Source organism: Cheilinus undulatus, linkage group 5 (genome assembly GCF_018320785.1).
Source record: "Cheilinus undulatus linkage group 5, ASM1832078v1, whole genome shotgun sequence".
Classification (NCBI taxonomy): Eukaryota; Metazoa; Chordata; class Actinopteri; order Labriformes; family Labridae; genus Cheilinus; species Cheilinus undulatus.
In genome coordinates, this window is record NC_054869.1 from 4,220,759 (window position 1) to 4,248,502 (window position 27,744).

Here is a 27,744-nt window from a genome sequence, read left to right on the forward strand (position 1 = left end):
TTAAGATGTTAATTATGGTAATTACACTAATTTAGCTGATAGAGAGAGAGCTACTCTCTGACCCTCAGATTCCACATACTCTGTCTCTGTAGCTCCAGGATCTCTCCACATCTCTCCCTCTCTAGTCAGTCTTTGTAATTCTACAACACTCAACACTTTCCAGAAGTGCTGCCCAGCCATGTCTACTTTTAGCCGAAGCTGCTGCTAAAATTTACTTTTATATTAAACGTTAGCATGCTAACATTAGCTAAATAAGTGCTGACACAGAGTAACGCTGATGCCAAAGCTGGTTAATGCTTCTGCATTGAGTCTATGCCATGGTGGCCTATTGTGAGCACTACAAACACCACTCAGCATTGTGGTTTTTATGCCAGTTCCCTGTGCTGTTGCCACATTCCCTTCTTGTTTATGAACAGGAATCATGGAGACTTTAGCTGAATGTATAAAGTGGAAGCTGGAGCTGGTAAATATTGAACAGTGGTGGATCCTACAGCAGTTATTACAAAGAAGAGGAGAGAGGAGACATCAGAGGAAAAGGGAAAGAGGACAGGGGAATTACTTACACGTCTGATATTTTAGAGCAGGGATGTCAGACTTAATCACAGCAGGGGCTGAATTCTGAATTTGGGTCTAACCTGAGGGCCTAACTGGGCCAAAATTTCCCATAAACTGTCAACCTCATCTCCACTGGTAACCAGTTATAGGGGAAAAATATAACATTGATGATAAAGGATGTTGTAATAAAAAAATTAAAAAGTAAAAATCATGATTTTTAACAGTTAAAGTACTAAATAAAATTCCAACTCATGAGTTTAGGTCAAAAGATGAGAAAAGAAAAATTCAAAATATTGATCTTTATAAATCGAATAAAGTCAATATTTAGGATTAAAAGTTATAAAAGAAAAGGTCAAGATATGAGAAAAAATTCTAAATCAAGAGTTTAGAAGGTGAAAATATGAGAAAATATTCAAAACCAAAGGTCAAAATATAAGATAAAATAATAAATCATTTTTAATGTCAAAATATGAGATAAAATTACAAATAATGAGTTATAAAGGTCGAAAAGATGAGATAAGAATTTAAGATTTTAAATTAAAAAGGTAAATATTTGGGATTAAAATTCAGTTAGGAATTAAAAATATCAAAACGAAGATAAAACCCAAATTCATGAATTTAAAAATTAAAATCGTGAACCTAAATGGTCAAAATATGAGATAAAAGTCAAAATCATGATTTGAAAAGGTCAAAATATGATATTAAAAAGTCAAAACCAAAACTACAAATCATAATTGTGAGACGCAAATTAGAAAATACGAAATGAGAGCACAAATTTCTTTTACCACATTCCTGACTTTTAACAAATTATTTTAACTCTTTACGCTTTCTAATTCTTATGACTTAAAAAGGATATTTTCAACCATCAAGGTTAAGTTTACATTTTTCTACTGGAGGAAATATGCAGACCTCATACTGGTGGGCCATTTATAATCAAAATGTGATATGATCCGGCGCGCCGGTGGTCGAGTGGTTAAGGCACATGCCAGGCGACCCGGGTTCGAATCCGGCCCGTGGCACTATTTCCTGCGTGTCTCTCCCTGCTCTCTCCCCTGTTTCCAGCTCTATCCACTGTCCTATCAAATAAAGGCCAAAAATAAATCTTTAAAAAAAAAAATGTGATATGATCTGGGGGGCCGGGTATGACTGTGCCACAGGCCGGATTTGGCCCCCGCGCCTTGAGTTTGACGCTCCTGTTTTAGAGCATTGACATGTAGATTGGACTAGTTGTATCATCACCTGCAGCTATTTATCTCACAGCAGAGTTCACACAATATGGCTGACATTACACAGAGACTGGCAGTCTTAGTTCTGGAAAATCACAGGGTTTGTGTTCTGCTTCATTTTCGACAAGTAAGTTCACATTTGAGATTGAGCACATTGGCAATTTCAGCGCTTAAGTTTCATGGCTTAGACCATCACAACCTTATATAGGATTTATTTCATCGTGGACTTAGTATATTTAATATTGCAACTGATGAATTTTCTCATGTGCAAATGTTCACACTCTTAGACAACAGCTCAGTGGTACACACTGAAACTTTATTAAACTTCATGTAAAGAAGCAAACTGAACTTTACAGTGAAAACAGAGCTCCCACTGGCTGTGATCAAACCGTCTCCTCCTTGTTTTTTTCTTCTTCAGCAAAAACCACTGCCCTGTTTTACCTGACAACACTGCACAAACACAGACACACAAAAACACACCTGTGAGAGACGTTTGCAGTGTAGAAGAACAAAAATCCAATCCAAAAGCTGGGAGCAGAAACACGCCGGTCTCTGCCTCCGCTCAGCGCGGGTTTGTCCGATGAGCAGGTTGTCAACGTTTCGTGTTGCTTCGTGACCAAATGATGTGCAGCTATTTTTTAACCTACATAGACAAAGTGGCATGTTTGTTAATAAAAACCTGAATGAAAATGTAAACTCACTTTTAAAGAAGTGAAATGTATCAACACATGAATGTTAGGAGAAGAAGACGACACATTTTCACCATCCAAGGAGACGACAAAGGGACGAAGAAGGAGAGGGACTTTACTGGACTTTTCTAAAGGCTCCCACTCCAAGAGAGGACAGAGGCATGATGGGAGGAAACCTGAGATTTTACACTGACATTTTTCACCATAACACCCAAGTTCAAAGAGACTTAAAGGGAACTGAACCAATAAATATGTTCATGGAAACAGAAACATTTTAGCACATTAATAGAGTTTAAACCATCAAACATGGATGAGTTAGTCTGATCTGCACTGCAGACCATCAACAGCATTCATTCAGAACAACAGAGGCATTTCAGAAAAGTCAGACTTTAAAATGAGTGGTGCATTTAAAGGTGGAATGTGTTGGATTTTATTCTGGTAAATCACTTTAATACAACCAGATGGCTATACTGACTGTAAACAAATGAGACAACTTCTTTTTAACACTCATTTAAGTAGCCACACAGGAAATTCTCTTTTTTATTTGCATTGCTGCAACGACAGCCTGAAAGTTTGGGACGTTTTTGGACAATAACATGCAACAGTATTTGTTTTTTTCCCCTGATTTCTGGTCAGGTGTGTCATGGGAGCGTACGCCAGTTCGGCACTTCGACCTTCGTCGAAAGGTTTCTGTGCAGGAAAAATGTTTTTGCTCTTTTTCTGACTTGTTTTGGCATGAGTTTGATTTACCAACTGGCTCCACTGATAGTGAACGATAGTGGCTGTATGTGGAGCTCAAATGTTCCTCTGGGCTCTGATTGGCTGGTAATGAATGCAACAGACAGAACGATTGTCCAATCAGGTTCAGCCCTTCCCAAACACTGACTCTGGTGTGCTGCCAGGATGGATGATGATAGGCTGGAGCCTATCCCAGCTGTCAATGGGCGATAGGCGGGGCACACCCTGGACTTGTCGCCAGTCAATCGTATGGCTGACATACAGAGACAGACAACTGTGCGTGCTCACACTCACACCTATGGACAATTTAGAGTCACCAATTAACCTAACAAGCATGTTTAAGGTGGTGGGAGGATGACGTAGTCTCTGGAGGGAACCCACACATGCACAGGAGAACATGCAAACTCCTCATAGATAGGCCCTGACTGAACCAGGGACCTTCTTGCTGTGAGGCAACACCTCCAACCCCTGCACCACCGTGCAGCCCAACCTTTGCTTTATTGTTTATTTAAATCCCCACTAGCCTTACATGGCTGCAGCTACTTTTACATCCACATTACTGGATTGCATACAAATATTTAAACATGATTTAAAAGTTTTAAAAGGAGATGATGATCAATCCTCCTTTTTCCTAAGCCTTTACACAGTCTCAGTGTTTACAGTCATAATGTTTTTGCATTAATGTGGTTTACAGAAGAAAAAATAAAACCCCACATCACCTTTAAAGTCCAATCACAGAGAGTCAAAACAGCCAAACTCACTCTGCAAATGCCACCAACGCCACATCCTGCATCACACACCACCATGTCTGCCTCGCCACCACACGCTTCCTGTATCTGTGGTATTAAAAATAAAAATAAAAAAATAAAGTGGGTGAAGATTCGTCAGTAGGAGTGAGCGAGCATTGGTCACTTTACGTTGATGATTTCCTTTTTTTTTTTCTTCCGATTTCTTGAGGAATGACTCTGACGCTGTTTGATGATACTGACGGAATTTATGCTTTGTTCTGATTGGTTGTGTGTAGTTAGAAACAGGAAGTGGGCTGCTGTGACGAACACCATGATGACACAAAGATTGTTCCATGTTTCTTTCTTTATTTTGTACATTTTAAAGTGTTTTTTATTGAATTATTTGAACACAGGGCGACTTTGAGGAGGAGCGTCAAAGTCAGCATGTCTGATGTTTAAGCTGCAGCGTGCAGGATGCTCTTACGATGATGTCATAGTTTTATTCACCTTTTAACAGGTTTATTATCATACTGACAGAGATGGGACCCTGAGGGGGTGGATTTGATGTTTCTGTGACGTTCCTCTGCACTCTGACGTCACACCGAGGATGTCAGACTCGCTGACGGTGACTCGCCTGTCCAAAGCCGCCCTGCTGCTGTACATACTCAACCACCGAATGATAACATAATTATTGTTGTTGTTGTTTTCATATCTGGATGCAGGTGATGTAACAAATGAATGGTGATGTGAATGATTAACCATGAGTTACAATAAAGAGCATTTCTATTTGCTTTGAGGAGACCAAGGCTCACTGTTTTTGAATAAAACACTAAAATAGTTCACATTACAATAAGGCATATATTACAACAAAATATAACAGAACAGGCATGACACATTAAGATATTACACGACACAACCTACTGCACAATACACCGCGTTCCACATTATTATGCAAATGATATTTTTCTCTGATTTTGTTCAAATTTTGTTCAAGTTTGTTCAAAAACATTTGAATTATACTCTAACTGTTGATGACTTGAAAAATATTATGACTGTCATTTGCATTGATATTTAGAAAATCAGAGAAAAACTTCGTTTGCATAATAATGTGGAACGCGGTGTACATTACAACAGGATACAATGATAACTCAACAGAACCAGGACATAGGGCAATAGAATAGTATTCACACCCTTGGATGTTTTACCCTTTAATTGATTTTATAAATCAATCATGGGCGATATAATTTGGCTTTTTGGCTAAAGAAATTATAGGAAAAACCTTTTTAATGTCAAAGTGAAAACAGATTTCTACAAATTAGCGTCAATTAAATAAAAATATGTAATGTAAAATAAGTGCATAAAAATTCACCCCCTCCTAGTCAGTCTTTAGCGGAGTCACCTTTGGCTGCAGTTCCAGCTCTGACTCTGTGTGGAGAGGTCTCAGTCAGGCTCAAACATCTGGACTCTGAAACTATTCTTTGCAAAACTGCTCAAGCTCTGTAAACAGGCATGAACAGCCCTTTTCAAGTCCATCCACAAATTCACTATTGGATTGAGGTCTGGGCTTTGACTCGGCCACTCCAGAACATTCACTTTGCTGTCTTTAAACATCTCTGTGTAGCTTTCTCTGTATGCTTTGGGTCATTTACTTGCTGGGAATTAACCCTTTAAAAGCCTGAAAACACAAATGATAGTCAGAAAATTCAATTTTTTTTTTTGGAACTGAAATGTTTATTTCACTTTCTACTGAAATACAAAAAATCCAAAATTCCATAAAATTTAACATATATATTTTTTTATCTCATTTGACAAACTAGGTGTTTTTGGTAACTGATAATCCACTTGAGGGCATTTTTATCATTTATCAGATTGTATTGAGAATTTTTTTTTAGTCATTTATTATCATGTTGATTACATAGAGGTATCATAAAAGTATGTATCAAATATGATACAACAGGCTTTAAGGGGTTGAGTATTCTCCCAAGCCGTCGTACTCTTGCAGACTGAATGAGATTGTCCTCCATGGATTTTTCTAAATTTTGCCACCCTCTGCCTTTACAGGCCTTCCAGAGCCGGCTACCAAGAAGCATCCCCACAGCATGACGCTGCCACCACCGTGCTTCACAATGGGGATGGTGCAGTGTTAATTTTGGCAGCTATTTTTAATTTTAGTCTTTAAATGTAATGAATTTTAGTTTTAGTCACATTTCAGTCATTCCTATCCTTTTTAGTTTTAGTCTAGTTTTAGTCGACGAAAATTCGAAAGTTTTAGTCCATAAAAAGTCCTCACATTGTATTCTTTACTTTTAGTCCAAGCATTTATTTTCTTGCCTAAATCTGGTACCAAATCATGTTAGTTTGTTCTATACACCCTGTCTGACGTGGGGTCCCTGCTTTCTACAGCTGAGAGGCAGAATAGCTTACAGATGCATTGTTTTTTGACAGATTTAGCCACAGTGGAGAAATATCACGGATTTTGAGTGTCTGATGAAAACTGCATAACATTTTGGTCTAGTTTTAGTCATCTAAGTTTAGTTTTTGTTAGTTTACGTCATCAAGGATCTGTTTTTGTTAGTTTTAGTCTAGTTTTTGTCATGGAAAAAAGGCTGTTGTGAACATTTTTAGTCATAGTTTCAGTCGATGAAGTTAACACTGGGGTGGTGTGTCTGTGGCAATGTTCAGTGTTTGGCGACTTCTCTGATGGCCAAAAAGCTCCATTTTGGTTGCATCAGACCAAAGAACTTTCTCCTGACCATGGAGTCTCTCACTTGCCTGCTGGTGAACTCTAGTCCAGATTGAATCTGAGTTTTCTTCAATAGTGGCTTTCTCTTTGCCACTCTCCCATAAAACTTTGAATGGTGAAAGTCCAGTAAGTCCAGAAAAGTCCCATCTCAGCTGCTGAAGCTTGGAGCTCCTTCAGAGTAGCCACAGGTGTCTTGGTGGCCTCTCTCACTAGCCTCCTTCTTGCATGCTCACTCAGTTTGTGAGGACGGCCTGATCTAGGCAGATTTACACATGTGGGGGATGTTCAGAGACACGTCAGCTTTTCCATAACCTTTTCTCTGAGTTGCTTGGAGTGTTCTTTTGACTTCATGGTGTAATGGTAGCCAGGAATACTGATAAACCTGTGACTGGACCTTCCAGACACAGGTGTCTTTATACTGCAGTCACTGAGACACATTCACTGCACTCAGGTGATCCTCATTTCACTGTGAAACTATTAGCACCAGCTGTCTGGACCTCTGTTGAACTAGGTCAGTCACTTTAAAGGAGGTGAATATTTATGCACTCACTTATTTTATATCACATATTATTATCTAATTGACATTACTTTGTAGAAATTTGTTTTCACATTGACATTAAAGAGGTTTTTTTTATGGTTTTGTTTCTTTTTTATCAAAAAACCAAATTATATTGACCATGGTTGGTTTAAAAAATCTATAAAAGGGTCAAACATCCAAGGGTTGAAGGCTTTTTTATTGGCTCTGTATATCTGTGTAAATATGTTAGAGTGATTGAAACGGCCTGTGCTGAGTGAGGATGTTTTGACTCCCCCTCTCCTCCATCACCATGAATGTGTCGCTCCGTCTCATCCCCCATAATGAGGGTGTAGCTCCGTCCTCTCTCCTCCCTCCTGTGTTGATGTCACTCAGAGGCAGGACTTCAGGATTCGTCGTTCAGAGCACAAACTTTTCCCACAGAGCAGACAGAGCGAGCTCACAGAGGAGGAAACTTCTCTTTCTGTGTTTCTGTCTGTGGTTTGATGTTTTGGACTCTTCAGGAGAGAAATGAGAGAGCAGAGAGGAACCTGCTGAGACTGACACAGAAACACAGAGACATGGACAAACAGAAAGGTAGTGTGCTCTCTTCATTCTGACTAAATCACCTTGTATGTACGTCCAGAAAAAGTTCAAACACAGTCAGGAAAGGAAACTTTAACTTAAAAGCACCATTAGTATGTATAGGTATTAAGATAAGTGTTTAGCATCTTCCAATTTGATGTTGACTTATTTTGTTTTGACGTTTTGTTTTCATTGTGATCTTAATAACACTTTTAAATTCTGACTTTCTGTTTATTCTCTATGAAGTTTTATTTCTAATATGGGACATTAACTGGCAGTGGATGAGGAATTTTGCAATGAAGAATTCAACCTCAAGTTGTTAAAAAATTATTACAAATCAAGGATAAACAACCATCCAGAAAAAAAAACAAACATAAAAAATGTGTTGGTCTGTGTTTGGATTTTCTAACCAGCTAAATGTTTGGTTTATAAACAATAAATAAATAAATACTTTATGCCTTTTTCTATCATTTTAGTTAGTTTTGGAAAATATTAGCCTATTTTGAATTTGAGGACAGCAACACCTCTCAGAAAAGCAGGGGCCATCCCCTATGCTTTAACAACAGCCTCTAAACATCTGGGAAGTGAGAAGACCAGCTGCTGGCGTCTTGGGAGAGGAATGTTGTCCCATTCTTGTCTGATGTCGGATTCTAGCTGGGTCTTCTCTGCTGACTTTTTCCTTTTCTGATGCTCCAAATGTTTTCATTGGAAAAAGGTCTAGACTGTAAACATGCCAGTTCAGGACCTGGACTCTTCTCCTGTGAAGCCATGCTGTTGTGATGGTTGTGGTAAGTGGTTTAGCATCCTCTTGCTGAAATAGTCGAGACCTTCCCTGACAGAGACAGTTGTCTGGATGGGAGGATATGTTGCTCTCAAACCTCTCTCTACTTCTCAGCATTGATAGCTCCTTTGCAGATGTTAGAGCTGCCCACGCCGTAGGCACTAAAGCAACCCCACACCATCAGAATGCAGGCTTTAGAACAGAGCCAGGAGAACAATCTGGATGCTCCCTCTCCTCTGTAGTCCACAGGACATGGTGTCAGTGGTTTCCAAAAAGTGGTCTGGCCACAGAACAGTTTTCCATTTTGCCTCAAGTCATCTTAAATGAGCTTTTGCCCAGAGGAGACAGTGGTGATTCTGGCTCCTGTTCACATACGGCTTCTTCTCTCTGTGTTCCAGCTTTAACTGTAATTGTGGATGATCTGTGGAAGTGTTCCTGAGTCCATGCAGTGATTTCCAGTCAGAATCATGCCTGTTTTTGATGCAGTGTCCCCTGAGGGACCAAAGATCCCAATTATCAAATACTGACCCTCAGCCTCGTCCCTATATCACAGAGGTTTCTCCAGATTCTCTGAATCTTTTGATGATATTGTGGACTGTACATGGTGGCACATTCAAAGTGTGTCCTCTGCCCATCTTTACATCTGTGAGACTCTGTCTCTCTAAAATGCCCCTTTTATAATCGATGATATTGCTGACCTGTTGGAAGTTAACCCACTGTTTTTGTACTCGTCCCTACTTTTTTGAGATGTGTTGCTGCCATCAAATTCAAAATTTTACAATTTTTCATGAAATGGTAAAATGTCTCAGTTTCAGCATCTGATATGTTGTTTATGCTCTATTGTGAATAAAATATTTACATTTTATACAGCGCCCCAACTTTTTTGGGATTGGGTTTTTAAAATATTTTTGATTTTGTTTATCTCACCCTTGTGTGGAAAGTATTTTGGGGGGGTATTTGGCTTTTATTTACAGTATTTAAATATTCAACAGATGTTTATAACATTCTATTATGTAGACCAGTGATACTCAACGTGTGGCTCATTTGTGATGATTTGTGGCTCTTTTATGTCCTAATCTGAAACATTATTCCCCCAGAAAACCTTCAAAAAGAAAATCTGACCTCAGAAATTTTCCATTGCAAGTAACATTAATGAGTTTGTTTCCCACACTTACACGGTTGGCTTTAATTGTCAACCTCTGTTTTTGTCTGCATAATTCCATTGCCTTTATTCGCTATTTTTACCATCGCCAAGGACGTTATGTGATCAGGTGGGTTTGTTAGTTTGTTAGCAACATAACTCAAAAAGTTGTGGACGGATTTTGATGAAATTTTTAGGAAATGTCAGAAATGGCATAAGGAAGAACTGATTCGATTTTCGGAGTGATCTGGATCACCGTCTGGATCAAGGAATTTTTTTAAAGGATTCTGTACTATTGGGAGATAGGGCTAATGGCGGAGGTCTGCGTTGTTACCACTTTACACCAGGAGATGGCGGACATGAGTAACTTCAATCCCAGCAGCATTTTGGGTGTGTTACTATTCAAAGTTTTGGAGTTTATAGAGTTTGAAAAACGTATGCCCGGTCGAGGAGACGAGTTGGAGCATAACAGAGAGAATGACAGCAAATTATAGCGAGAATACTCACAATGCTGGGAGGAATAGAGGAATATTCACCCTCTGCCATGACTTCCAGTTGTCCGGTGAGACCATGGGTGAGACTGTCAGTGCATCTGTTGGCACCGGCAGGCAATGCTTCCACCATGACAGTCCACCCGTGGCAACACTAATGCTTTACCTCACCATGTTTTCACCCCACAAGGGAGGGAATAATTGGCGAATGATGTGGTGGAGGGCACATGGGGATGGAACCAGGAATTCTTTAAATGATTCCTCACTACTGGGAGATAGGGCTAATGGTGGAGGTCTGCGCTCTCTGAGTGCTTTTCTAGTTGTTACTTTAGTTCCATTTCTACTGCCCATTTTTGGCACTATTATTCAGCTTTTTGCATATATTTCCCCATTTTTTGCCTATTTTGCCACTTTTCACCCATTTAAGCTGCCTTTTGGAATTAAATGCCAATAATTTCCCATTTTGCCACTATTTGATGCTATTTGCTCATTTTTCCCACCTTTTTTCTGAATTTTGTCCTTCATTTTTCTCAACATTAACTCATTTTTTTGCCACTTTTCTCCCAATGTTTGCAGCTTTAAGCCCATTTTTGCCACTTAATTTTGTCACTTTCCTCCCCTTTTTGACACTTTTATCCTGCTTTTTGCATTTTTTGGCTCCTTTTTGCCACCGTTGCACATTTAAGTTGCCTTTTGCAATTTAAATGCCACTTTTTGCCCATTTTCCCACCTTTTTTTATTTATTTTGGCCCGTATTAATCACTATTCACTCATTTTTTGCAAAATTTTGGCACTCTTAACTCATTATTTGGTCACCTCCCACCCATTTTTGCCAGTTTTCTCCCAGTGTTTGCTGCTTTTGACCATTTTTGCCACCTTTAACTCTTAATTGCCACTTTTCACTTCTTAGATTGTGGCTCTTGCAGATGTGTTATTCAACAATTTGGCTCTTTGGTTGAGCAGGGTTCAGTAACGCTGATGTAGATAATGGACGTATTGAAAACAAAACTTTATTTCAACATTCCTATTAAAACCAAGTTTCAAAGAAAATTTACAAGCCAAATAGGAAAACTAACAAATCTAAAAAAAAAGTAGTAAGAGTTTTAATGATGTGTTAAATCTTCATAGCTGTATTATTTTATCGTTTTGTCTTTCTATTTGTTCTACACTTTACATTTATTGGAGTGGAATTATGCTGAAATAAATCCTTTTACCTCTACAACATAATCATGCCTTATAAAGATTTAACTCCTGCTGAAATGTTGCTCTTTTGAATCAAAAAAGGAAACTGGTGCTATAAAAGTGAGTGTTAGTAATATTATCTAGTTAAAACAGTAAGTGTTGATGTCATGTGTTCTTCTTTATCGCGTTGACGGTATGTAAACTTTGGCAGCAAAACAGTCGGAAACACCCGTCTGTCCTCCTCCATCCTCCTTCCTCCCGCCCCTCATCATCATCATCTTCCTCACTTCCTCCCCATGCTGCCCTCAGGAGACACACTTAATAGGCTGTTTGGATTCACACCGACCGCAATTTAGCATTTTTCTCTCCTTACATACTCTCCGACTGACTGAGCGGCCAGATTTAGGTGAATGACTTCATGAGTTAACCGAACTAAGAGATAAAACCGAGGTCTGAAATGAACAGCTCTGAGCTGAGAGAGGAAGCAGACAGAAACTCAAAACCTTTATATTTAGACAATTTAGAGTTTAAGAGAAGTCTCTTTGAGACTTTTCACACTAGATCTCTTAGTGTACGGGCAAAATCTCTCTAAATTAACATATAGTATTCAAAATACAACCCCTATTCCAAAAAAGTTGGGACACCGTACAGAAAAGTTTGTCCAGATTCAAGGACGAAGAATGTATCATCCTTATGCTTTGAGAGATGTCCTTCAAACTTTGCCCACATGTCCACTCTGATTCTAGGATGAACTGATTAAATCTCAGAGGTCAAAAGTCGAGGTCATAGTTTGAAGCTTTTCTCTGAATTGCAGTGACATTGAATTTTTTTAATGTTCAGGATCCATTGTTTTTATGGATACTTTTCAACTGAGAAGTGATAATATGAAAATGGAAGACAGACTCTAGATGTTTAAAATCACAGACAACCTGGAAAATAACAGGATAACTTGGCAGCCTGGCCTCACAGAAACATGACCTCTGTGGTATTATGGTCTCTGGGTCATTTTTAGGTGGTCCACATTGTGTTTTAAGAAGATTATTCTAAATACTGTGTGCTATGAGGTTTCAGATTTCTCTGTCATTGCATGTAAATTTGGTATAAATGGGCTAGCAGTGCTACGCTAGTGTGTACAAGCATTCATTATTACTGCAGCATCCTAAGTCCACTGACTGTAAAAAGAAGCCTGTTTGACGTCAGCTGTTTGCAGTAGGTGGACTCAAACAACTTCTGAAGCCAATCCGTGGTCGCCTCCATATTGAAATCAATAAATCAACCTAACTGCAGACAAGAGCCCGCCCACTGAGCTCCACTTCCTGTCAGCTAAGCTAGCACCAAAGCCAGGCTTCTGTCTGTCAAGCTATCTGTCAAACAAATGAGATGCACCAATCAGTGCACAGTGAGGTTCTTCCTAAATATGATCTAAACGATTGTGGTACAAAAAAAAAGACAATGTAACAGAAAATAGATATAGACTTACTTTTTACAGCCCACAGTATCCTCGTCATTCACTTCTAAGGTAAACAATTGATAGGTGTAATGACCTAACCCTTGAATTTTTGATCTTTCGGTCCCATCGTTCAGCCCCCAGGCTGCCAGCTGTAGTGTTTCAGACTATAAAGATGGTTCTCTGAGCCATTTAGGGGATTACAGTTCAACCAGGAGAGACTCAGGCCCCGTCCACACTGAGATGTATTCAGGAGAATGCGCAAAAGTTTTCTGTCGTATCGGCGTTTCATCCACACTGAAACTGCGTTTTGAGAGGTCGTAAATGCTGCTTTTTGATACCGGGTCCCAGAGTGAACAAATCTGTAAATGCTCCCGTTTTATCTCCGTGTGGAAAGCCAACCGCATCTTTCTTGAAACGATACCGTCATACATAGTATAGCCCACTTGAGCCGCATGCGTGGGTCAAGCCAAAACAACAATGGCGGACTACAGGGTTGTGTTGATGCTTTATACGCATGCTCCGTAATCTTCTGTCTTTTTGGTGCATTTCCGTAGCAGTGTTACAGCGCTACTTACAGGGTTGGCATATACACTACAGCATTTTCAGTGCTTACATGGACATTTCCTGAAACGACCCAGTGTTTACAGAAAATGTTTGGGTTTTTTTATGGAGATATATTGTTTTCGTCTCCATGTGGACAAGGCCTCCCACCATGATGACTTCTTGAACTTGAAGGGAGCATCAGCAGGAATAAGATCCCCCCTATAGAGTCTAGTCCAATGGTTTTCAATATTTTTTAGCCCAGGGCACACCTAAGATCAAGTCAAAATTTCAAGGCTAACCAAAACCATGTCAATACCAAACATCCTCTTACATGTTACAGTGAATTGAGTGTACAGTGTTAGTTCAGGCAGGACACGGAGTCAAGCACTGCCATATAACTGAGATCAGCTGATCTCACACAAGCCCTCATCAGCTGATGGCTAGCTGATTCATTCTAGGCCTGCTGTTGACAAATCGCACTCATGCTGCCATATTTACACTGCTTTTTCCTGGCTATGCTCTGATGCTTCCTCTACAGCCCTCCTCCACCCCAGCTCCTCCTTTATTCTGCCTCCGACTTTATCAGTGCCATAACTGTTAATGAAGACAAACTATTTATAACCACACTTCATGTGTGTTTCTTGACAAAGTGGTCCTGACTGAACTTAACTTACTGTATTATTGTAGTACTTATGGTTGTACTTATTCCCGTGGCACACCAATACTTGGCTCAGGGCACACCAGTGTGCCTCGCCACACTATTTGAGAACCACTGCTCTAGACACTGGTGGCGTGTTGATGCAGGATCAGATGAGGATTAGACTTCTGAGTAGCTGGACCTGGACACCAATGAGGTGGCTTGGATTGAGGTGTGCAGGATGAGATAAGCTGAAGACCTGTGAGGATCTGGACTAGATGCTGATGAACTAAATGGAGGTGGCTGGGGTGGAGGAGGGTGGCAGCATCCACACTGAAACGAGAGGCTGACTGTAAAAGAGAGGACATCAGATTTAAACTAGACAGGTGACATCATGATTGGTCAAATGAGGCTGTGGCAGAATCTGATTGGCTTAGTACTTAAGAGGGTGCACGCCCAAAATCAGCTGATCACCAGAGCAAAAGAGAGAAAGAATGGAAGAATGGCGAGATATGAATGTGATGACTAATGAATGAGTGAAAAATGTCTGTTGAGCTCCATCAGTCATTGTGAATGACTTATAGATGCGAAGGAAGTTTAAAACCAGGAGAAGGCCTCGCCTTCTATCTCAATATCAGACAATGACAGCAGTAAATATAGGTCAATGTAAGGAAACTGAGAAACAGAGTTGTGGCATTTCTAATCCAGGTCTGAAGCAGCCTATGGAGCATAAATCTAAACAAAATGAATCAATGTGTTTTTACTGTGAAAAGGTTTTAGTGGTGCAGACTCCCCGGTGTGTTTAGTTGATCTAAGTTCATCTCAGATTAAAGTGGAGCAGCATGGAGCTGCTAACATTCAACCATGATGATAGCACCAGTGATTATATCTGCTAACTGTTCTTGGCTGTTGTGGTGAGCTCAGCAGAACTTCCTGCTGATTGGTCAACTAGACTCCGAGGAACCAGCTGCTCAGAAATGTTTTCTGCTGCTCTGTTTTTCTATTTTTACCAACCAGAGGATGAAAGAGAGGGCTGATCCACAGAAAACATCTCAAACTTTTCCTAAACTTTTGAAACTCTCTGAATTACAGGATCAGTTTCATTGGCAGGAGAGCCTCAGAAGTTTCAGGAATTATAGTTAGAGTATTATCACAGTAGAGGGCCTGATGTTCTAACAATCACTGCAATGATTCAGCTGTTAATGTGAGGCCACAGACTGAGAGAAAATAATCACAGCAGTGCTTATAATCAAACATTCAGGGCTGTGTTGCTTTCACATCAGTTCAATAACAAAAATAGAGAAGAACGCTCCACTAAAGGCCACATCTGGGTGCTGGAAAGGAGGTCCTGGCTGATTGTCGAACCTCAGATTCAGGAGGAAAACTGCAGACTCCATCCTGGCCGTGGGACAGTGAACCAGCTCTCTTAAGAAGGGCTCCTTAATGGAGCATGGGAGTTTGCTCATCCAGTCCACATGTGTTTTGTGGACTTGGAACAGGCTTAATATTTTGTCCTAAGAGGCGTCATGTTTGAGTACAGCAGGAATATGGTGTTCCTGGGCTGTCAGGTCTCTACATCTCCAAAGTGAGAGTTGTGTTTGCATTCTGGGCACATATGAGGCGTGCTGGCCTCTACCAGGGCTGACCATTGTTGCCAATATTGTTCAGGATGTACAGGATCTCAAGGCGCAGTTAGGGAAGGAGGGTTTCCAGTTTGAGGACCTCAGAATTTCATCTTTGACCTTTGTAGATGATGTCGTTGTTTTGGCTTCCTCAGCTGGGGACCTCCAGCAGGCGTTGGGGTTGATTGCAGCTGAATTTAAAGCAGCTGGTATGAGAATAAGCACCTCCAATCTGAGGCCATACTTCTCTGCCAGAAAAAGGTTGGTTGCTCCTTCCAGGAGTGGAGTGAGTCCCTGCTCCAAGCGATGCAGAACAGCATTTCCCCCCATCATCTTGGTCCTGTTGCCTCTCTGTTACTCACATGAAGATGAAGGAGGGAAGATGATGATGACGATGATGATGAATCCTTCATTGTCACCGTCATTAAAAACAACAGCACAGCAGAGCAACTCCTGAGCCACATAGTGCAAAAAAGTGAAACATAAAAAAACATTAAAATAAGAAAAAATATAACTAAGAATTAAATTATACAAATATTTTCAGTCCACAGAGCTGTTAGTATTTAAAACATGTTGAATACATGTGAAAAGTGCAAGTGCATTAGCCTGAGATGAACAAGGAAGGAGGGAGATGACAAGGATTCAGGAGTGTCTGGCAGGAATATTTCCTGGATTTTCTTTGACCTTCCTCACTCACAGAGCTGGTTATCTTTCTTTACTAAGAGGATAGTTGTTCATTAATGATGTCCACATTCCTAACTGAAAGTTGTTCAGACTTTTTTCAACATGGAGGCAAAACTGTTCGGCTCACAATCATCAAACTCCTGTCAGAAAAAAGTGCCAGGTTTTCATTTACCTGCATTTAAATTAAAAGGGACAGTTGTTTTTATTAATCAGGGAAAACTGAAATTTACTGGGCAGAGAATTAGATTTTTAACAGATGGTGTGTGGACGGCGAGCATGGTGTGACATCTGACTCTAGCATGCTGTTAGGACTTGGTTTTATCTAATTCGAGTCACATTCAGATGGCAAATGCAGATCAGACATCAATAATCGATCCACAGATGGTGTTTTTTATTTTGCACCCTAAGACTATCAGTCCTTCATTCAAGCAGACGTCATTCACTGTTTGTGTGGGTTGGATGGGTGTGTGTGTTCAGCAGCATCAAAGCCAGAGACAGGAAGCGATGCTGATGTTCAGATAAGCTGCGTTCACTAACACAAACTCTCTCTATCTCTGCAGCAGCAGCAGTCTGTTTGTTATGATGGTCCCTGTATCTCTGAGCTGTTCCCTGCACAGACACTTGCTCCGTGTGTGACTCTGCGTGTTGTTGTTGTGTGTTGTGGGTGTGTTGGGTATGTGCAGCTCCGTGTTTAAAACATCAGCGGACTGATAAACGGAGCAGAAGGATCCTTAAAATCAGCAGAGACAAGTTAATCAGAAACTTCTAACCTCAGTCTCCCACTCTGCCCTCAGTGTGAATGGAGCCGCTCTGTGTGTGAATGGAGCTTTAACACAATCACCAACTGTTTCTCTGCATTTTTTACATTTTCACTCCTTCAGACCACTTCAGTCAAATTTCAGCTTAGAAAAGGCAAAAGAAGATCAACAAACCTCAGTCCTGTTAGAGGTTGAGGGGATTAAAGAGCTGTTCAGTCATGCTCTCGAGGCTGAACTCCAGACTATTTCCTGGTCCTCTCTTTCTGTACAGAAACCTGGAGTACTGATGATGATGTAACATCACATGTTCACTCTTTATTCTGTTAAACATTAGCAGCATCCAGCAGCTTATCAGTGTTTATTCTGTCACATCAGTTAGCATGTGAAGGTCGAATCGTCCCAGGATTTATGATGGGAAACTTTCACTTCAACAGGAACCAGCAGTTTGATGTTCAACTCCTTTCACTCATCCTGAACAGAGTTAATCTAACCTAACCAGGTTTCAAACTCTATCATAAATAACAGACTCTTTTTTAAAATGTATGTGAATGAAGAATGAGAAGACCCTGACCAGGAGAAATAAGAGGCTGAAATCAGAATAAGGCTAACAACAAAAACAAACATGGCGCCATACAATCATGGAGATAAACAGGAAGTATGGGCCATATAAGGAGAAATATTTGGCTTTTATATTTATGGTAAATAAGATGAAAAGAAAGGACTCTAACATAACTGCCTTTAATGATTTCAGCCCTTTAACCTCCTGCAGCCTGAACACAAAGTCTGTGTTCATTCACTGAACAGACGCACAAAAGCTCCATTCATAAACTACACTGACTTCATGTTTTATCAACCTGCTGACGGCGAACCGAACACCGCTCACTTTCTGTTTTTAACTACTAGAACAAGGACGACACACCTGGCTTTGTCTCCTGTTTTTATTCCACTAATAGATTTTAATCCTCAGAGTCTTCAACATGAACATCGCTATGAAAATCTACTTTCTCCTTTGATTCATCATCCATCACTCACAGTATAAAAAACACTGCTCTGTGTTCTCTGGACACATTCAGATCTGTATGTACTTAAAAAACATTCATATCTCTGCTGCTTTTATTATCTTTACGACATTTAGCCGGTCATTAAAGCACTGCTCATTTTGGTAGCAATTTTAAATTTAGACTTAGTCTTTTGTTTCATTAAATGATTAATTTTCAACCTCTAATGGAGGTCTAAAGACATTAAGGACACATTTATTTGTATGACAATAAAAGTAAGCAGTAAGTTACCAGGCCTGCCCACAGAATCTGAGCCCCTGACAAACCCAGAGAAGGGCCCTCCCTGGTTGTGTAGGATTGGTGCAAGCGTGCTTTCTAACAGTTCATTTATTTGTTTGTTTGGGCCACTTTTAAACACTTTTAACCACTTCTTCAGCCCACTTTTGCCACTGTTATCTGCCACCTTTCATCAGTTTTGCACAGTTTTTGCCCATTTTCCCTCTTTTTATCAATTTTATGCATTTTAACCTCTTTTCATCATTGTTTTTCTGCCCATTTTTTTTGGCATATTTAACCCTTTTAAGCATTTTTGAAATATGATTTTATAACCTTTTTCAACCATTTTGCCACTTTAGACCCATTTTTGCCTTTTGTAACCCTCTTCTGCTTGTTTCTGCCACTTCAAATCAATTTTTGCCATTTGCAACCCCATTTCACCACTTTCCCCCGTTTTCCACTTTCCAGCTATTTTTGTTTCTGTTGACCCAGTTTTGTCACTATTAACCCTTTTTCTCCACTTTTCATTTATGCAACTTACCTATTACCTATTTATTGCCTCTGTTAACCACTTTTTTCTACTTTTGCCACCATTTTATACCCATTTGGGTTTTTTTTGTTTGTTTTTTTAGAAAAGGGATTTACATCTTTTTTTAAGGCCATATACAATGACATAAATAAATAAATAAGTAAATAAACAGTATTTGCTGCTTTGATAAGAGTGGTTACTATCCAGGTTAAAAATCAAACATGATTATCAGAGATTACTTTGATACGGACCATGGTTTTTCTGACCTCCATGGGCCCTGAGATCAGCTGGGCCCCAGAAAATTCTCCCCATTATCCCCCTTATGGGCTGCCTTGGCCTTCACTGCTGGTAAAGATTCTTAATCTTAAATGATACGAGTCAACATTTAACTAAACATTCATTCTAAAACATTACATATAATACCATATAATACAATAAGATACCATAGCATACGTTACATTATGTTTCGATATTTTATGTAATGTTATATCATTATGTTGCCTTACACTATTTGTTACATTGCATTAAGTTGCAATTCAGTACGATACAGAACATTAAGTTACTTTATGTCATCTTACCTTACCTTATGTTGCGTAACCTTATGTAAATATCTAACAATACAACAGGATATGATGTATCATGGTACAATACATCATGTTACATAACATTACTTAACATAGCATTCAGAAAGAATATGGAATGTTACACACTGTCACTATATGTTATGTTACGCTACATTACATTACCTTACATTACAAAATGTTTCAGTACAACAGGATAAGATGTGTTTTGATACAATCATTACAAAACTTAACAGAATGTCACAGAACATTATGTTACATAGTCTAAAGTTGAATATATCATGTTACACTATGTCACCTTATGTTACACCACTGTACATTTCATGACATTATGTGATGTGTCGTTACTTTGTTATGTTGATGATATGTTACAGTACGTTATCATTTGTAATTTAGCAATACAATGAAAAACAATCCAGACTCCATCAGGTCTCCACAGCCTCCCATCTGTCCCTGTAAAGATGATTATGTTCAGAAAATGTGACTTAGAAAAAAATTTGATGTTTACTGTAGTATTTAGGTTTTAATCCACAGCAGTTAAGGTAACTCCCTCAAAACTGAAGATTTATTACACAGTTTTTATGTAGCCTTTCCCTATACTGGAATAAAATGAACACAAAAGACACAAGAGTCTCAAAAACACAATATTTTATCAGTAATTTGTTGTTAGCGAGACTGGAAGCAGAATATATCCGTTGATATTCTAAACTCAGTTTCCTGTGTTGATGACTTTATTTTTATTTACTTGTTTATTTTGTTTATAGGACCCGATATTTAAGTTTTAGTGTGTCTACTCTTCATATATGGTGAAGCAGCTTTGAAACGCCGGCCTGTAGCTGCTCACCTTGAGTCTGCGTCAGCGAGGACAATGAGAGTCTTTGACAGGGAGAGATAGAAAGCGTGTAATCCAACATGACTCACGTCCCTGCTGCTCTGTCAACAGTCAGGTCAACCATGAGTCATCAGGAGATAAACTCTGTCAAAGACAAGCTGAGGAGTCCAGCTGCTCACCTGTACAGTCAGACTAGTGCCTGTTTCTATAATCACCCTCTTTTCTGCTGGAGCAAAGTCTCTAATCAAAGCAGAGGCTGATTATCATGAAAGCTGAGAGGGATTATTGTGTGTTTTGTGTTAAGGGAAAAACTTAAAGCAGCGTTTATATCAGTAACTGGTTATGGTGATATTCTTTACATGCATCCATGTACCATGAAGTCAGCTGGTTTAATTTGCACAGCAGAAGGTTAGAACATTAGTACATCTTTCTTTTAAAGCAATATTACATGATCCACCTTCTTCTTTATGTTCTCTACTGACCTTTAACCTTCAGTCTCATGGATCATCATATATAGTCCTCAAACTCGCTCTGAGATTTGAGTTTTTGTGATTCTTCTCCATCATCCTGTTCTGATCTACAGAGTCGCCTCAACCTCTGAAGACTCTGCAAGTACAGATGAGGACTTTACATTTAGGTTTTCTCAGGTCTGAGATAATAGTCTGAAAGATTTGAGGGAAGTTTAAATAATTTACTCGTACTGTTGGGAGAAACCGCAATCACATTTTTAGGAATTTTCAAGAAATGATAGAAAAAAAATCAGGAATTTGCTTGGAAATTTCCACATATTTTCATGGAAATTTTGCAGATATTTTTGGATATTTTGAAATTTTCACTGGAAATTTTGGGAGAAATTTGTGTTCATTTTTTTTTTATTTGGCATTTTTATTGGAATTTGGAAAATATATCTGTAATATTAGGGGAATCTACTTTGAACATTTTTAGATATATTTATAAAAAATTGGAATTTTCATTTAATTTTTCTGGGAATGTCATTTGAAATTTTCAAAAGGTTTTTTGGAAATTTCAGAGATTTTTTTTGAGCGTTGGGGAGAATTTTCTGTCTGTTTAAGGGAATTAAGGGTAATGGGTTTTTAAATTTGCTTTTTAATTTGGGGTTATTTTCTTCAAAGTTTTCAGGAATTGACATGGATTTTCTTGGGATTTTTTATGGATGGTTTAGCTTGATGATACTGAACATTTAGAAAATATTTTAACACTTTAAAGCCTTAAAACACAAATTATAGCCAGAAAATTCTCATTTTTTGGAACTGAAATGTTTATTTCACTCTCTACTGAAATCCAAAAAAATCTAAATTTCCATAATATTGAACATATATACTTTTTGTATCCTATTTGATACACTAGGTGTTTTTGGTAACTGATAATCCACTTGAGGGCATTTTTATCATTTTTCAGATTGCATTCAGATTTTTTTTAGTAATTTATTGATCCTATTGATGAGAAAGAGTTAACTCTATCTCATCAAATATGTATCATATCAAATATGATACAACAGGCTTTAAGGGGTTAAGATGTTTTTGTAGAATGTTTTATTGCATATTTAAAAATATATATTAAAGAATTTTCAAAGAAGTTTTTGGGCGTTTCTTTGATATTTTTAGGGAATTCATATGGATTTTGAGGAGAAAAAAAAAATCCAAGAAATGTGGAACTTTTAGTGGAAATGTGTGACTAACCTTACAAAGCAGATGGATACGCCCGTTTCCTTGTTTCTCACTGGTGAATTCATCTTGCAAAGCTCCCAGCTGAACCATTGAGCCCCGTTAGAAAGTGACAGGACCAATCAGCAGCGAGGGGCAGTCGTGACGTAAACAAGTAGCAGCAAGAGCTGGTGCAGCTATGGAGGAAGAGCTTAACTTGGATGCTGCTGAAGCGCCAGTTTTATCAGAACTTGACGACGTTTCTTCATTAAAAGAAGAACAAAGAACAGCAGTGAGTTGTTTTCTTTTCAAAAATGACAAAAGTCGAGTACTGACATGTCTGTAGTTGCCATGTTTCGGGTTATTCTTCAGTAGCTGCGCATGCGCAGCTTGATAGCGGCTACGTCACGTGTTTTGTTGCTCTGATTGGCCCGTAGAGGTGTGACGGACAGAACGTTCATCCAATCACACTCTGAGTTTTTTCAAAGCCTCGCCTTTTCTCAAACGTTTCCTATTGAAGCTTGTCAGGTTAGAGATTTGCAGAAAAAAGGTGAAAAACAAACTGTTCAAAGACAAAGTTGAGCTTCTAAACTTGCCAGGTCCTTCTTATTCCAAATAAATGGAGAAACTAAAAATACATTCCAGTCTAAAGCCCAGGTTAAACTGAAGTCCTGTATTAGTTTGTGAGATTTTAAACAAGGTTCAGGGATTCTTTAGCAGACTGTGCTCACGTTTTACTGCTGATGATTTGTCTGTTGATGTAATCTTAGGGGGGTTGGTCTGTTTTTCATAAATGAATGATTTTCCCATGCTTCTGTTTTGACCTGGGGCTCCTTCTCACTGAGACTGCTGGTTAAACAACGGTAGAAAAGAAAATACGATCATATCTCTGTCTGTTCCTCTGTCTGCAGTGTTGGGGAAGCTGGTCTTGGACCTGCAGTCCTTCCTGTCTGTTCTGGACTCAGAGAATCTGAGTTACATCGCTCAGGCTCAGAAGAAATCCATCTCTGAGCTTCTGTCCAAACTGCAAACCAACGACTCTCCAGGTGAGAATCACACCAAAAGCAGCTCCATCTGTCACAGTTATCTGCTCCATCTTTTACAATTACTCTCAGAATTTCTCTGTTCATCTACCAGTAATTCCCCTTTTGTTGAACTTTTGTGACAATTGACACAATTTTGCCTTGAAAAATTAAGCATAAAGCATTAGCATTAGCTAGTCTTCAGTGAGTTAAAGTCTGATTTTATTACTTTTAGACAGGACTTTGAAGCTATTTCATATTTTTAAAGGATTACATAAACTTGTTCTCAGATTTTTTAGATTCTGATTTGAGATTTCTTTTAGTCAAACTAAGACGGTTATGATTATTAGAGAGAGCACTTTTAAGGGATTTTACATGGAATTAAAGAGGCTTTATAAAAATAATTTGGTCTTAGATTCAACCCCTTAAAGCCTGTTGTATCATATTTGATACATAGCTTTATTATAGCTCTATCTCATCAATATGATCAATAAATTACGGAAAAAATCTGAATACAATCTGATAAATGATAAAAATGCCCTCAAATGGATTAGCAGTTACCAAGAACACCTAATGTATCAAATGAGACACAAAAAAACATATATGTTAAATTTTATGGATTTTTTTTTTTTTTTTTATTTTTTTTTTTTTCTATTCATTAGAAAGTGAAATAAACATTTCAGTTCCAAACAATGAGAATTTTCTGGCTATAATTTGTGTATTCAGGCTTTACTGGGTTAAGGATTATTTTATTTCAAAGGTTTACAGTAAATATGATACAAAAACAACCCCAAAAAATATAAAAATATTTTGAAAAATTAAAACATGAAAAATATTTAAAAGTTCTACTAAACATGAACAAAGTTGAAAAAAGTAGGTGTAATAATTGAGGTGACTGTGAATTTGTGACTAATGGTGACTTGATTGACTCCTCCTTTGCCGCTCCTTCTCCCCCTGGACCTAGCAAAGTGGAGAACCAGGACTGAAAAGGACTGTTAGTCCTGAGCTGTCCCTTTAGGAAACGTACCATTGCTGCTGCTGCTGCTGTCTTTGTAGGCTTCTTTTACATCCCTCCTCCACCCCAGCTTCTCCTTTATTCTGCATCTGGCTTAATTAGTGTCATCCTGTTGTGACTGATGCTTGCTCTGTTCTGGGTTGGGCTTAAAGGGGACATATTTTACCCTTTTAAGACAAGTTTATACTAGTCTCAGAGGTCCCCAAAACAGGCCTGTGAAGTTTGGTGCTAAAAACACTCCAGTATTGGATGTCTGTATGTCTAAAAACCTCTCTTTTTCAGCGCTGCTCAGAACGAGTCGTTTCTGTGTCTGTGGCTTTAAATTTCACTGAGCTGTCTGACTCCGCCCCTCTCAGGAAATGGATTTGGCTTAATGGATGCTGCTCTCCTGATCCTCCTCTGGGCGGAACTTTCTTACGAGGGGAGAGGGCCAACTGAACCTGGGAGAGGGGCTAACCCCCCCACATGACATCATCAGGGGAAAATCTGAGAACAACTTGTTTCAGAGCATTTTCTGAAAGGTGGAGAAAGAGAGGGGGAAGGGGATGGACTTTTCTGGTACTTGAGGGGATTGTTGACAGGCCAGGGGCACGTTTTTTGTTAGAAAAGCCTGGAAAAGTGATTTTTGCATAATATGTCCGCTTTAACCGAAGTATGCTGAAAGAACAAAAAAGCATGCCACTGAAAAATAACTATTTTAACTGGTTATAGACTTTAATTAATGCCAGTAAATGCATTAATGCTGGAAATTAATGCTATAATGAGACAAAGATGTTTGCTGTGATTCTAGTTGAAGATGCTGAGTATATGATCATGAGCTGTCCATCATCATCACCCAGCAATGAGCTGACAGACACACCTGGGACAGGTAACACTGAGCATAAATCACAGAGGGAATCTTTTGTCTTTTTCAATATTTACAGATATGTTTTTGTTCAGTTCTATTAAAAGTTCCTATATACATGTTTTGTTTAAAAGATTCCAGTCATAAACAAATTCAAACAACAAATAAGAAACAGTGTATGGACGCACATTTCTAATGAGACTGATCTGTCACTTTGTCCAGAAGCAGTGGGGTCGTCTGAGCTGGTCTCAAAGCAGGACTCACCTGTGTGGCCGAGAAACTCGGTGAGTCAAACAAACACAACTCTAACATTTTTGATCTAGGGAGTTTTGGCTGCAGTGATATTTGCTGTAAACTGCATGTACACAGAAGCATCAGCTGTGCATGTCCTCAAACATTAACACGGCACAGATGTGAGCTGCAGGAAGCTCATGTAGAGGAGGAGGGACAGAGAACAGAGGCAGAGACTAAAGTCCACAATTCTCCACATACTTACAATGTGTTATTATCAGTGCACAGAGACAAATATTCATTTCTGTATGGCTGGTACAGATACAACCCCAGTTTCAAAATAGTTGGGATGCTGCCTAAAATGCAAATAAAAACATGAGTCAATGATTGGCAGATTTTATTCACAATAGAACACAAACAACATTTCAGATGTTGGACCTGAGACATTTTACCGTTTCATGAACAATATTAGATTAATTTAAATTTGATGGCAGCAACACATCTCAAAAAAGTGGGGACAGATCCATGTGTACCATTGTGTAGCATCCTCTCTTCTTTTAACAACAGTCTGTAAACGTCTGGGAAGTGAGGAGACCAGCTGCTGAATTTGAGAGAGGAATGTTGTCCCATTCTTGTCTGATGTCGGATTCTAGCTGGGTCTTCTCTGCTGACTCTTTCCTTTTCTGATGCTCCAAATGTTTTCTGTTGGTGAAAGGTCTGGACTTCAGGCAGACCACATTTTTCTATTGTGAAGCCATGCTGTTGTGATGGATGTGGTATGTGGTTTAGCATTCTTGCTGAAATAGTCAAGGCCTTTACTGAAAGACGTTGTCTGGATGGGAGCAGATGTTGCTCTAAAACCTCTCTTTACTTTTTAGCATTGATGTTAGGCACTAATGCAACCCTATACCATCAGAGATGCAGGCTCTAAAACTGAGCCAGAGAACAAGCAGGATGCTCCCTCTCCTCTGTAGTCCACAGGACAGAGGGTCTGTTGTCTCCAAAGCGTATTTCAAATTTTTACCATGTGACCACAGAACAGTTTTCCATGTTTCCTCAGTCCATGTTAGATCCTGTTCACATATGGCTTCTTCTCTCCATGATCCAGCTTTTAGCATGGTGAATGTGCAGGTCATAACTTTAGCGTTTTGGAGTTGTTGGATTGTGTATTTGATGAGTTTGATGAGGGAAAGCAAAAATACCGTCTGCTTCCATAGCATTAGCTGTGCAGCTGGTATATCCCACCCCCCACCCCACCCCCCTGATTTAAAAACAACTTGCACCGACAACTAAAGGAAATGAACCTATTACTAAGACTATAGGAATTATGGCAATGGGAAAATTTGCCAAAATGTTGACGTATCTCTTCAACTGTTATTTGTGGATGGAACGGCCAACTGTGTTGACAGACAATGATTTCTGGGAGTGTTCCTGAGCCCACGCAGTGATTTCCAGTACAGAATTATGCCTGTTTTAATGCAGCGGCCCCTGAGGGCCCCAAGATCACCAGCATCCCATACTGACCTTCAGCCTCGTCCCTCACTCACAGAGATTTCTCCAGATTCTCTGAATCTGTTGATGTTATTATGGACTGTAGATGGTGGGAGATTCAAAGATTTTGCAATTTTATGTTGAGGAACATCCATCCATTTTCTATAATGCTTATCCCGTTCGGGGTTGCGGGAGGGCTGGAGCCTATCCCAGCTGTCATTGGGCGAGAGGCGGGGTACACCCTGAACCGGTCGCCAGGCAATCTCAGGGCTGACATATAGAGACAGACAACCAGGCACGCTCACACTCACATCTACGGACAATTTTAGAGTCACTATTTAACCCTGTGCCGCCATGCAGCATGTTGAGGAACAGTTTTTGGAAAATGTTCCACAATTTTTGGATGCGTTTTTACACAGGTTGGTGAACCTCTGTCCATCATCACTCCTGAGAGACCCTTCCTCTCTAAAATGCTCCTTTGACACCCAGTCATGTTACTGGCCTGATGCCAATTACTCTAAGCTGCAAAAGACTCCCTCAGCTGTTTTTCATTAGTATAGATTCCTTTCCAGCCCATTCTTTCCCCGTCCATACTTTTTTGAGATGTGTTGCTGCCATCAAATTTTAAAAATCCAACAAAGACCTAGCACTGTTGAGCAGCTAGAGTCCTCCGTCAGACAAGAATGGGACAACATTCCTCTCCCAAATCTCCCACAGCTGGTCTCCTCACTTCTCAGATGTTTCCAGACTGTTGTTAAAAGAAGAGCAGATGCTACACAATATCGAACATGGCCATGTCCCGACTTTTTTGAGATGTGTTGCTGCCATCAAACTCTGATATTTTCCTGAAATGGTAAAATGTCTCAGTTTCAATGTCTGATATGTTGTTTTTATTCTATTGTGAATCAAATTTGGGTTTATGAGATTTGACATTATTGACTTATGATTTTACTTACATTTTAGACAGCGCCCCAACATTTTTGAAATTGGTGTTGTAGTTGACCTTCATTAAAGATTGTAAATACTCCCTACTGTGTGTGAGAATCTTCTGCTGTCTAATAGACGTGGTAAATTTCTGGTTTCTAGAGTTCAGAGCCTCTGATTTCTCTGACTCTGATTCTCTGACTGCTTCTTGTTGTTTTTTTACTCTCCTGCACTTTTTGACCTCCTGATGTTTCCCTGGAGGTTAAAGAA

The 27,744-nt window shown here is 39.2% G+C and overlaps 1 protein-coding gene across 1 annotated transcript in view; it reads left to right on the top strand.

Moving 5' to 3' along the window:
- Positions 1-7,377: 7,377 nt before the first annotated feature.
- Positions 7,378-27,744, top strand: part of si:dkey-220o5.5 (actin filament-associated protein 1) — a 35,318-nt gene continuing 14,951 nt past the window's right edge. Inside the window, exons 1-4 of the mRNA XM_041788104.1 lie at positions 7,378-7,790; positions 22,859-22,993; positions 24,775-24,852; positions 25,051-25,112. Of these exons, the coding sequence (XP_041644038.1) occupies positions 7,700-7,790; positions 22,859-22,993; positions 24,775-24,852; positions 25,051-25,112 (366 nt within the window). The 5' untranslated portion in view covers positions 7,378-7,699. The remainder of the gene's footprint in view (positions 7,791-22,858; positions 22,994-24,774; positions 24,853-25,050; positions 25,113-27,744) is intronic.